General features: G+C 62.4%; 1 protein-coding gene across 3 annotated transcripts; it reads left to right on the forward strand.

Annotated features, from left to right (window-relative positions):
* Positions 1 to 4449: 4449 nt before the first annotated feature.
* LOC138732158 (mothers against decapentaplegic homolog 6-like) lies at positions 4450 to 11979 on the forward strand. 3 transcript variants are annotated; one of them, XR_011339254.1, is made up of 5 exons: positions 4452 to 4513; positions 5915 to 6307; positions 7296 to 7397; positions 10186 to 11325; positions 11384 to 11979. XR_011339254.1 is itself a non-coding variant. In XM_069878568.1 (4 exons), exons 2-4 carry the CDS (start codon positions 5935 to 5937, stop codon positions 10713 to 10715), a joined length of 1005 nt encoding a protein of 334 aa, XP_069734669.1. In that variant the 5' UTR covers positions 4450 to 4513; positions 5864 to 5934; the 3' UTR covers positions 10716 to 11979. The 3 variants fall into 3 exon arrangements, 2 of the variants coding, with proteins under 2 accessions (XP_069734669.1, XP_069734668.1); XM_069878568.1 differs by having other exon boundaries at positions 4450 to 4513; positions 5864 to 6307; positions 10186 to 11979; XM_069878567.1 differs by having other exon boundaries at positions 10186 to 11979.

Consider the following 11979-nt stretch of genomic DNA (forward strand, 5'->3'; position numbering starts at 1 on the left):
ATGGAGACCCAACTGGGGGGTCAGGAGGTGATGGGAACCCAGCTGGGGGTGAGGAGATGATGGGGTGAGGAGGTGATGGGGTTCAGCCACGGTGCTTGGAGATGATGGAGACCCAGTTAGGGGTGAGGAGGTGATGGGGTGAGGAGGTGACGGGGTTCAGCCGTGGTGCTTGGAGATGATGGAGACCCAGTTAGGGGTGAGGAGGTGATGGGGTGAGGAGGTGATGGGGTGCAGCCATGGTGCTTGGGGATGATGGAGACCCACCTGGGGGGTCAGGAGGTGATGGGAACCCAGCTGGGGGTGAGGAGGTGATGGGGTGAGGAGGTGATGGGGTACAGCCGTGGTGCTTGGGGATGATGGAGACCCAGTTGGGGTGAGGAGGTGATGGGGTGAGGAGGTGATGGGGTTCAGCCGTGGTGCTTGGGGATGATGGAGACCCACCTGGGGGGTCAGGACGTTATGGGAACCCAGCTGGGGGTGAGGAGGTGATGGGGTGAGGAGGTGATGGGGTTCAGCCACGGTGCTTGGGGATGATGGAGACCCAGTTAGGGGTGAGGAGGTGATGGGGTGAGGAGGTGATGGGGTTCAGCCGTGGTGCTTGGGGATGATGGAGACCCAACTGGGGGGTCAGGAGGTGATGGGAACCCAGCTGGGGGTGAGGAGGTGATGGGGTGAGGAGGTGATGGGGTTCAGCCACGGTGCTTGGGGATGATGGAGACCCAGTTAGGGGTGAGGAGGTGATGGGGTGAGGAGGTGATGGGGTTCAGCCGTGGTGCTTGGGGATGATGGAGACCCAACTGGGGGGTCAGGAGGTGATGGGAACCCAGCTGGGGGTGAGGAGGTGATGGGGTGAGGAGGTGATGGGGTACAGCCGTGGTGCTTGGGGATGATGGAGACCCAGTTAGGGGTGAGGAGGTGATGGGGTGAGGAGGTGATGGGGTTCAGCCGTGGTGCTTGGGGATGATGGAGACCCAACTGGGGGGTCAGGAGGTGATGGGAACCCAGCTGGGGGTGAGGAGGTGATGGGGTGAGGAGGTGATGGGGTACAGCCGTGGTGCTTGGGGATGATGGAGACCCAACTGGGGGGTCAGGAGGTGATGGGAACCCAGCTGGGGGTGAGGAGGTGATGGGGTGAGGAGGTGATGGGGTGCAGCCATGGTTCTTGGAGGATGCCGGGGTGCGTCCGTGGTGCCTCTGGCTTCCTCACCCCGTGTCTCCCCCCTCCAGGCTTGCGTGCCGCCCCACGCCGACGGAGCCGATGGCCCCCAACCCCTCCAACCCCTCACCCTGTGGCGCGCGGGCGCCGTGGGTCCCGTCCTGCCTGTCCCTGCCCGTGACTCAACCCCGTGTGTCCCCGCTTTGTCCCCGTTCCAGCCTGTTTCCTGCTCCGTGGCCTTGGCCGGGACGCGACCGGAGCCGAACGGCGCCGAAGGGCCCCTCATGGCGGCGGCTGCGGCCGCGGGACGGACGGCGCCCGAACCGTAGAAATTAGGCTGATGATTTGTATTTAAATCCAATTAAACCAATTTTTATATCACGCTTGCATTGTGAATAAATGGATTATCCAGAGTACGGAGCCTCAGAATATAGGTGATCCACAGAATATAGGTGACCCGTGGATTATTCGTAATTAATAAATAGCTGATTTTTATATCGCACGCGGGTCGTGAATAAATGGATTATTCAGGATAATTAATTATTCAGATTATTCAGAAAGCCTCTGTGGGTCGGGGGAGTGGATGAGGTGATCGTAGGTGGGTTATTTGTGTTTAAAACCAATTAGATGGGTTTTATATCACACGTAGATTGTGATAGAAACGATCTGCGGATCTGGGGGATGATGATGGGAAAGAAACAATTGCTGATGTCTCGTTCTTAATCGCTTTACTCATTCTCTCGTGGCAAAGATCAAACCCGGTGCCTTTAAAGCTCTTGTTGGTCGCTGCTCATTGTTTGTTTTCTTTCTTGATGGAATAACTTGAGTAAAACTTGATTTTATGGAGTATTTGGGAGTTTGGGCTTTTATGCTCGTTGCGTTTGATGCTAGAAGTCCTCGAGTAAACCTGGATTTTGCAGAGTATTCAAGAATTTGGGCTTTTATGATGATTTTGGCTAAAAGTCCTTGAGTAAAACTTGATTTCATGGAGTATTTGGGAGTTTGGGTTTTTATGCTCATTGCGTTTGATGCTAAAAGTCCTCGAGCGAACCTGAATTTCACAAAGTACCCAAGAATTTGGGGTTTTATGGTGATTTTGGCTACAAGTCCTTGAGTAAAACTTGATTTCATGGAGTATTTGAGATTTTGGGCTTTTATGCTTGGTGCTGACGCCAAGGTGGTGGCTGCGGGGGTCTCTGGCTCTGGTTGCGGGGGTCCCATCCTGCTCAGCCTGCCGGGTGCCGGCGGTGCCGGCGGTGCCGGTGCTGGCACCGTGTGCCCCAGCCTTGGCGCCAGCGCGGCCACGCTTATCGCGGCGGGAAGTCAGGAGCAGGAAACGCGGCCCCGAGCGGGATAAGGGGCCCGTTGACATCAACTTCTTTGTTCTGGAGTGGCTCCCAGCCTCACCCAACACCCAGGGAGGGGGCTCGGTGGCCACAGGGACCCTGGTCTGGGTGCTTGGTGGGGACAGGGTCCCCATCTTGGGATGCTGGGGAGCAACAGGGACCCCCACCTGTGGTGTTGGGGGACTTGTTGGTGCCAGGGACCCCTGACTTGGGGTGCTGGGGAGCAACAGCGCCCCCCACCTGCGGTGCTGGGGGGCTCGGTGGTGCCAGGGACCCCTGACTTGGGGTGCTGGGGAGCAACAGGCACCCCCACCTGTGGTGTTGGGGGGCTCGGTGGTGCCAGGGATCACTGACTTGGGGTGCTGGGGAAAAACAAGGACCCCCACCTGTGGTGTTGGGGGACTTGTTGGTGGCAGAGACCCCACCTTGGGGTGCTGGGGAGCAACAGGCACCCCCACCTGTGGTGTTTGGGGGCTCGGTGGTGACAGGGACCCCACCTTGGGGTGCTGGAGAGCAACAGGCACCCCCACCTGTGGTGCTGGGGGGCTCAGTGGTGCCAGGGACCCCTGACTTGGGGTGCTGGGGAGCAACAGGGCCCCCCACCTGTGGTGTTGGGGGACTTGGTGGTGGCAGGGACCCCACCTTGGGGTGCTGGGGAGCAACAGGGACCCCCACCTGTGGTGCTGGGGTGCTCAGTGGTGACAGGGATCACTGGTGACAGGACCTTGGGGTGCTGGGGAGCAACAGGGACCCCCACCTGTGGTGCTGGAGGGCTCGGTGGTGCCAGGGACCCCACCTTGGGGTGCTGGGGAGCAACAGGGACCCCCACCTGTGGTGTTGAGGGACTTGGTGGTGGCAGGGACCCCACCTTGGGGTGCTGGGGAGCAACAGGGACCCCCACCTGTGGTGCTGGGGTGCTCAGTGGTGACAGGGATCACTGGTGACAGGACCTTGGGGTGCTGGGGAGCAACAGGGACCCCCACCTGTGGTGCTGGAGGGCTCGGTGGTGCCAGGGACCCCACCTTGGGGTGCTGGGGAGCAACAGGGACCCCCACCTGTGGTGTTGAGGGACTTGGTGGTGGCAGGGACCCCACCTTGGGGTGCTGGGGAGCAACAGGGACCCCCACCTGTGGTGCTGGGGTGCTCAGTGGTGACAGGGATCACTGGTGACAGGACCTTGGGGTGCTGGGGAGCAACAGGGACCCCCACCTGTGGTGCTGGAGGGCTCGGTGGTGCCAGGGACCCCACCTTGGGGTGCTGGGGAGCAACAGGGCCCCCCACCTGTGGTGTTGGGGGACTTGGTGGTGGCAGGGACCCCACCTTGGGGTGCTGGGGAGCAACAGGGACCCCCACCTGTGGTGCTGGGGTGCTCAGTGGTGACAGGGATCACTGGTGACAGGACCTTGGGGTGCTGGGGAGCAACAGGGACCCCCACCTGTGGTGCTGGAGGGCTCGGTGGTGCCAGGGACCCCACCTTGGGGTGCTGGGGAGCAACAGGGACCCCCACCTGTGGTGTTGAGGGACTTGGTGGTGGCAGGGACCCCACCTTGGGGTGCTGGGGAGCAACAGGGACCCCCACCTGTGGTGTTGGGGGGCTCGGTGGTGCCAGGGATCACTGGTGGTGGATCCCGCTTGGCTCTGTCATCGTGGTGCTGGCATCGCTGCTGGTGGATCCCACCTGGCTCTGGCATCCGTGCCAGTGGATCCCACCCAGTTTTGGCATCGCGGTGCTGGCATCGCTGCTGGTGGATCCCATCGAGCTCTGGCATCGCGGTGCTGGCATCGCTGCTCCTGCTGCCCCGTGTCCCCGGCAGCGGCTCAGTGCCAGCGCTGGCCAGGCTGGGCCGAATCCGTGCCTTCCCCAAACAGGGAGATCCGGAGGAGGGAAGGATCCGTCCCCGGCACAGGAAAAGTTGCTGGCAGGCTCACCGAGTGCGCAGAGCCGTCCTGGCTCCCAGAGCCACGGGCCCATGCGCGGCCCCCACACCTCGCACCCCGCGCTGCTGCAGCCGTGAGTGAGACCCCAACCCAGGGAGCCTAACGCAGGGACCCATTCCTTCCCCAGGGACCCCCTTTCCCCCTGGGATCCCAAGCCAGGGAGCCCTTCCCCAAAGACCCCGACCTGGGGACCCCTCCCCAGGACCCTCTTGACCCAAAGACCCTTTCCTTCCCCCCTTCCTTAGGAACCCATTCCCCAGGGACCCTCTCCTCATGGACCCCCTCTTCAGAGACCGCAACCTGGGGGCTTCTCCCTCCCTCGTGGACCCCGTCCTCGGGGACTGCAACCTTGGGACCCCTTACCCCCAGGGACCCCTTCTTCATGGACCCCTTCCTTGGGGACCCCTTACCCTGGGACCCCAACCCAAGGACCCCAACCCAGGAGCCCATCCTTGGGGACCTCTTACCCTGGCACCCCAGCCCAGGACCCCTTCCTTGGGAACCCCTTCTCCCCAGGGACCCCAACATGGGAATCCCTTCCTTAGGGACCCCTTTTCCAAGGACCCCCTTCCTGGGGGACCCCTTCCCCTGGGGACCCCAACTGGAGGGACATCGAAGGGTGGTGTGTGCTGTTGGCAGGGGTCTTGCTGTCTCAGGCTGGGCAGGTTCTCCTGCCCTTGGGGCCTGGTTTAGGGGTCACATCACTACATGACCATGAGGATCTCCATGACCTTGGTCCCCATTCCACTGGTAGTTCCCCATCCTGCAGGTAGTCCCCATCTTGCAAGTGGTCCCCATCCTGCAGGTTGTCCTCGTCTTGTAGGTGGTTCTCCATCCCACAGGTGGTCCCCCATCCCACAGGTGGTCCCCCATCCCACTGGCAGTCCCTATCCTGCAGGTTGTCCTCATCTTGTAGGTGGTTCTCCATCCCACTGGTGGTCCCCATCCTGCAGGTTGTCCTCGTCTTGTACGTGGTCCCCATCCCACAGGTGGTCCCCCATCCCACTGGCAGTCCCCATCCTGCAGGTTGTCCTCATCTTGTAGGTGGTCCCCATCCCACCACCAGTCCCCATCTTGCAGGCGGTCCTTGTCTTGTAGGTGGTCCTAATCCTGCAGGTGGTCCTCATCTTGTTGGTCATCCCCATCCTGAATGAGGTCCCCATCCCTCAGGTGGTCCCCATCCTGCAGGTTGTCCTCATCTTATAGGTTGTCCCCATCCTGAATGAGGTCCCCATCCCTCAGGTGGTCCCCATCCTGCAGGTTGTCCTCATCTTATAGGTTGTCCCCATCCCTCAGGTGGTCCCCATCCTGCAGGTTGTCCTCATCTTATAGGTTGTCCCCATCCTGAATGAAGTCCCCATCCCTTAGGTGGTTCCCCATCCTGCAGGTGATCTCCACCTTGTCGTTGTTCCTCACCTTGCAGGTCCCCATCCCACTGCTTGTCCCCGTCCCACTGATCGTCCCCGTCCCACAGGTAGCCCCCGCTGCCGCCCCATGTTCCGCTCCCGCCGTGCCCGGCTGGTGCGGCGGCTGTGGCGGCAACGCTGCGCGGCGGCTGGCTCCGACGATGGTCCCAGCGCCCTCAAACTGGCAGCGCACTCCCTCTTCAAGAAGCTGAAGGATGAGGAGCTGGAGGTGCTGGCGCAGGCGGTGGAGAGCCGGGGGGCGTGGGAGTCGGGCTGCGTCTGGGCGCCGCGAGGGCTCAAGCAGGCAGCGGCGCCCCAGCTCCTGCTCTGCCGCCTCTACCGCTGGCCCGACCTCCGCCAGCCCCACGAGCTCAAGAGCCTCTGCTGCTGCGCTGGGGGCCGCGGGGACACGGCCACGCTCTGCTGCAACCCCCACCACTTCAGCCGCCTGGCCGCGCCCGGTAAGTGCCACCTTCTCACCCGCCTCCTCCTCGCCCACCTCGTCATCTCTCACCTCCTCAACCACCTCCTCTTCACCCACCTCTTCATCTCTCACCTCCATCTCACCCATGATCTTCTTGCCCACCTCCTCCTCTCCCACCTCCTTCTCACCCGCCTCCTCCTCGCCCACCTCGTCATCTCTCACCTCCTCAACCACCTCCTCTTCACCCACCTCCTCATCTCTCACCTCCATCTCACCCATGACCTCCTCACTCACCTCCTTCTCATCCACCTCCTCATCTCTCACCTCCATCTCACCCATGACCTCCTCACCCACCTCCTTCTCATCCACCTCCTCATCTCTCACCTCCTCATCTCTCACCTCCATCTCACCCATCTCCTCCTCTCTCACCTCCATCTCACCCATCTCCTCCTCTCTCACCTCCATCTCACCCACCTCCTCATCTCTCACCTCCTCATCTCTCACCTCCATCTCACCCACCTCCTCATCTCTCACCTCCATCTCACCCATGACCTCCTCACCCACCTCCTTCTCACCCACCTCCTCTTCACCCACCTCCTCATCTCTCACCTCCATCTCACCACCTCCATCTCACACATCTCCTTCTCTCTCACCTCCATCTCACCCACGACCTCCTCACCCACCTCCTCCTCGCCCACCTCCATCTCACCCACCTCCTCTTCCCTCACCTCCACCTCACCCATGATCTTCTTGCCCACCTCCTCCTCGCCCACCTCCATCTCACCCATCTCTTCCTCTCTCACCTCCATCTCACCCATGACCTCCTCACCCACCCCCTTCTCATCCACCTCCTCGTCTCTCACCTCCTCCTCACCCACCTCCTCCTCTCTCACCTCCATCTCACCTATGACCTCCTCACCCACCTCCATCTCCCCGCCTTCTCCTCTGCTCCCTCAGGGCTCCAGGGGTTTCTGGAGGGGCAGGTTGTCCATCCCATGCCCTCACCCCCCTCTCTCCCCCTCCAGACACCCCGCCACCCCCCTACTCGAAGTCATGCTGGCTGGATGAGCCCCAGCACCGCAACCCCCAGCTCCTGGAGTTCGGCTACAACAGCGGCGACCGGCGCGGTGAGAGGGTCTCACTGGGTGAAGGGGGATTGGGCAGGGCTGGCCCCGAGCTCCAAACCAGCAGCTCCCAGCGCAGGGGATCCTGTCCAGCCCGAGGCAACGAGACCCCTGCCCGCAGCCCACAGCTACCCCCCTGCTGCCCTCCAAGCTCTTTGTCCTGGGGAAGGGGTCACTGGGGAAGGGATCCCTGGGGAAGGGGTCACTGGGGAAGGGATCCCTGAGGAAGGGGTCCCTGGGACAAGGAAAAGGTCCCTGGGACAAGGAAAAGGTCCCTGGGGGAAGGAAGGGGTCCCTGGGGCAAGGAAAGGGGTCCATGGGGGAAGGAAGGGGTCCCTGAGAAGGGGCCCCTGGGAGAAGGAGGGGGTTCCTGGGAGAAAGAAGGAAGGGGTCCCTGAGAATGGGTCCATGGGAGAAGGAAAGGGTCCCTGAGGAAGGGGTCCATGGGGAAGGAAGGGGTCCCTGGGGGAAGGAAAGGGTCCCTGGGAGAAAAGGGGTCCCTGGGGGAGGGAAAGGGTCCCTGAGGAAGGGGTCCCTGGGAGAAGGAAGGGGTTCATGGGGGAAGAAAGGGGTCCCTGAGGAAGGGGTCCGTGGCAGAAGGAAGGGATCCTTGAGGAAAGGGTCCCAAGGGAGAAGGAAGGGGTCCCTGGGGGCAGGAAAGGGTCTCTGGGGCAAGGAAAGGGGTCCCTGGGGGAAGGAAAGGGGCCCCTGGGGGAAGGAGGGGGTCCCTAGGGGTAGGAAAAGGTCCCTGGGGCAAGGAAAGGGGTCCCTGGGGGCAGGAAAGGGTCCCTGGGGGAAGGAAAGGGGTCCCTGGGGGAATGAAAGGGGTCCCTGAGGAGGAGATCCAGGGGGGAAGGAAAGCATCCCTGAGGAAGGGGTCCCTGAGGCAAGGAAAGGGGTCCCTGGGGGTAGGAAAGGGTCCCTGGGGGAAGGAAGGGGGTCCCTGGGGGAATGAAAGGGGTCCCTGAGGAAGAGATCCAGGGGGGAAGGAAAGCGTCCCTGAGGAAGGGGTCCCTGAGGGAAGGAAAGGGTCCCTGGGGGTAGGAAAGGGGTCCCTGGGGGAAGGAAAGGGGTCCCTGAGGAAGAGATCCATGGGGAAGGAAAGCGTCCCTGAGGAAGGGGTCCCTGAGGAAGGGGTCCCTGGGGGAAGGAAAGGGTCCCTGGGTGTAGGAAAGTGTCCCTGGGACAAGGAAAGGGTCCCTGGGGGTAGGAAAGGGTCCCTGGGACAAGGAAAGGGTCCCTGAGGAAGAGATCCAGGGGGGAAGGAAAGCGTCCCTGAGGAAGGGGTCCCTTGGGGAAGGAAAGGGTCCCTGGGGGAAGGAAGGGGTCCCTGAGGAAGAGATCCAGGGGGGAAGGAAAGCGTCCCTGAGGAAGGCGTCCCTGGGGAAGGGGTCCCTTGGGGAAGGAAAGGGTTCCTGGGGCAAGGAAAGGGTCCCTGGAGGAAGGAAGGGGGTCCCTGGGGGAAGGAAAGGGTCCCTGGGGGTAGGAAAGGGTCCCTGGGGGAAGGAAAGTGTCCCTGAGGCAAGGAAAGGGTCCCTGGGGCAAGGAAAGGGATCCCTGGGGGAAGGAAGGGGGTCCCTGGGGGAAGGAAAGGGTCCCTGGGGGTAGGAAAGGGTCCCTGGGGGAAGGAAAGTGTCCCTGAGGCAAGGAAAGGGTCCCTGGGGCAAGGAAAGGGGTCCCTGGGGCAAGGAAAGGGATCCCTGGGGGAAGGAAGGGGGTCCCTGGGGGAAGGAAAGGGTCCCTGAGGAAGAGATCCAGGGGGGAAGGAAAGCATCCCTGAGGAAGGGGTCCCTGGGGAAGGGGTCCCTGGGGATGGGGCTCTCACGGTGGGCGGCAGCGTTGGGGTGCCAGGGGCTGTGCTCTGCCCCCCACCTCGCTGCCCTTCGGGGTCCAGCGCCCACCGCTCACGGCGCGGAGCCGGCGGCCACCCCCTGGCAGGAGAAAAGTCTCGGGCGCGAGGCTCGGGGTTCCTGCCAGGGGCTCATCTCGCCTCAGCCCCCCCCCAACCCCGTCCCCGCCATGGCCTCTGTTATTTTTGGCGGCGCCGGCCTCGCTGCCGGAGGAAGCGCTGCCCACGGGGACACACAATGCGCCTTGACGCACGCGGCAGTGGCTCCAGCGTGGCTGCCGGCCACCAGGCCGCTGACCATGGCCGCCCCACCTTCCCCGCGCCCGGGGACCCCCCTTGGCCGTGTCCCCAGGGATGGGGACGGGGGACGGAGAGCTTGGCCCTACGTGCCACCAAACAGTGGCCGCGGTGACTCAGCCGGACAACCCGGAACATCCAGGCTGGGAGAGTTGGGGTTGTTGAGCCTGGAGAAGAGAAGGCTCCATGGAGACCTTGGAGCAGCTTCCAGCGCGGAAAAGGGCTCCAGGAAAGCTGGGGAGGGGCTCTGGATGAGGGAGGGCAGGGAGAGCATGAGAGGGAACGGTTTTGAGCTGAAAAGTGGACATTGAGATGAGATTTTGGGGAGAAATGTTTTGCTGGGAGGGTGCAGGTGACCCAGACGAGGTTGCCCAGAGCCGTGGTTGCTGCCCCATCCCTGGAGGGGTTCAAGGCCGGGTTGGATGGGGCTTGGAGCCCCTGATGCAGTGGGAGGTGTCCCTGCCCGCAGCAGGGGTGGGACTGGATGGGCTTTGAGGTCTCTTCCAACCCATTCCATGCTTCCATGACCCCTGGGTGCTGGGTCTTTCCACCCTGACCCCATCCCCTCTCTCCCTCCGGCTGTGGGGCTTGGCCCTGCTCGTGTGCCATGAGGTGTCCAGCCTGGCACTGACATCTCTCCCCTAGACACCAGCCTCTCACGGAGCACCGCCAAGGATGGCTACTGGTGCAAACTGGCTTACTGGGAGCACCGGACCCGCGTTGGCCGCCTCTACGCCGTGCACGAGGCGTCGGTGAACATCTTCGGCGAGCTGCCCCGCGGCAACGGCTTCTGCCTGGGCCAGTTGCCCGCTGCCCATCGTAGCCGCGCCGTGCGGCGGGTGAGGGGCAAGATCGGGCGCGGGCTCCAGCTGAGCCGCGAGCCCGGGGGCGTCTGGGTTTATAACCGCGGCGAGCACCCCATCTTCGTTAGCTCCCCCACCCTGGGGCCACCAGGTGCCCTCGCCGTCCTCAAGGTGCTGCCTGGCTACTCGGCGAAGGCGTTTGACTACGAGCGGATGGGGGGTCCGGGGGTCCGGGGGCTCCTCGGGGATGGTCCTTGCGACCCCCACAGCATCTGCATCAGCTTCGCCAAGGGCTGGGGGCCCTGCTACTCGCGCCAGTTCATCACCTCCTGCCCCTGCTGGCTTGAGGTCCTGCTGAACCGCTCGTGTTGAGGGGCTGGGGGGGCCTCGGGAACCTCCGGGTGGGTGCGAGGGGAGCCCCAAGTGAAGGGGAAGGGGCCCCCAACCTCGCTCTCCCTGGGCTGACCCCAAAAATCAGCCCCAAGGGGGGGTCCTGTGCCCCCACACCTGGCTCAGCATCCTAGCACCCCCACCTCTCCCAGAGCGGGGCACTATTTAACCTCTTTCTCTCCTTTTATTTTATTTTAAGGATTAATTTTATTTTAATTTATCTTAATTTTTTTTTGTGAAAAAAGCAAAGGCTGAAGCAGGAGCCCACCCTGTGCTAGAGAGGGTGGGGGCGAGGGCAGCGGCTGCAGGTGGAGAGCAGGGGGGGAGCTGGCACAGCGAGGGGAGCACAGCTGGAATCGATAAAGCAGGTGAACACAGCTGGAGTGAACGTGAGGCAGGTCAGCACAGCTGGAATATGGAGTGGGGAAGCACAGCTGGAAGGTGTAGCGTGAGTGAGCACAGCTGGAGTGAATGTGGGGCAGGTGAGCACAGCTGGAAGGAGTAAAGGAGTTGAGCACAGCTGGAATGTGGGACAGATGAGCACAGCTGGAATACACAGGGTTAATAAGCACAGCTGGAAGTTGTGGGGCAGGTGAGCACAGCTGGAGTGAATGTGGGGCAGGGGAACACAGAGGGGAGGTGTGGGGAAGGTGAGCACAGCTGGAAATTGTGGGAACAGCTGGAATATGGGACAGGAGAGCACAGCTGGAATGTGGGACAGGTGAACACAGCTGGAATATAGAGGGTTAATAAGCACAGCTGGAATATACAGGGTTGATAAGCACAGCTGGAGTGAATGTGGTGTAGGGGGACACAGCTGGAAGGTGTAGGGAAGGTGAGCACAGCTGGAATATGGGACAGGTGAGCACAGCTGGAATATACGGGGTTGATAAGCACAGCTGGAAGGTGGGGCAGGTGAGCACAGCTGGAATACGGACTGGGTGAGCACACCTGGAGGTTGTGGGGCAGGTGAGAGCGCAGCTGGAATGCAGGACAGGTGAGCACAGCTGGAAATACAGACCAGGTGAGCTCACCTGGAAGGTGCAGGGCAGGCTAAGCCCCCTCGGATGGTCACCGGGGGGGGGGGGGGGCGCTCAGCATCCTTGAGGGGAGGCGGGGGGGGTGTGGTTAGCGGGTCAGCGCGGGTGCCGGTGCCCCCGGTATGTGTGTAACCGCCCCCGTTACACCCCAATAAACGCCCCCCGAGCCCCGGTGTGTGTGTCCGGGACCGGCAGTGCCCTCTGCA

The sequence above is a fragment of the Phaenicophaeus curvirostris genome, chromosome 29 (assembly GCF_032191515.1).
Source record: "Phaenicophaeus curvirostris isolate KB17595 chromosome 29, BPBGC_Pcur_1.0, whole genome shotgun sequence".
NCBI classification, from domain to species: Eukaryota; Metazoa; Chordata; class Aves; order Cuculiformes; family Cuculidae; genus Phaenicophaeus; species Phaenicophaeus curvirostris.

Coding starts and splice junctions, on each gene's coding strand:
- LOC138732158 (XM_069878568.1), top strand. CDS start 5,935: ATGTTCCGCTCCCGCCGTGCCCGGCTGGTGCGGCGGCTGTGGCGGCAA. Junction 6,308..7,295: donor CAGCCGCCTGGCCGCGCCCG/GTAAGTGCCACC, acceptor CTCCCCCTCCAG/ACACCCCGCCACCCCCCTAC. Junction 7,398..10,185: donor CAACAGCGGCGACCGGCGCG/GTGAGAGGGTCT, acceptor TCTCTCCCCTAG/ACACCAGCCTCTCACGGAGC.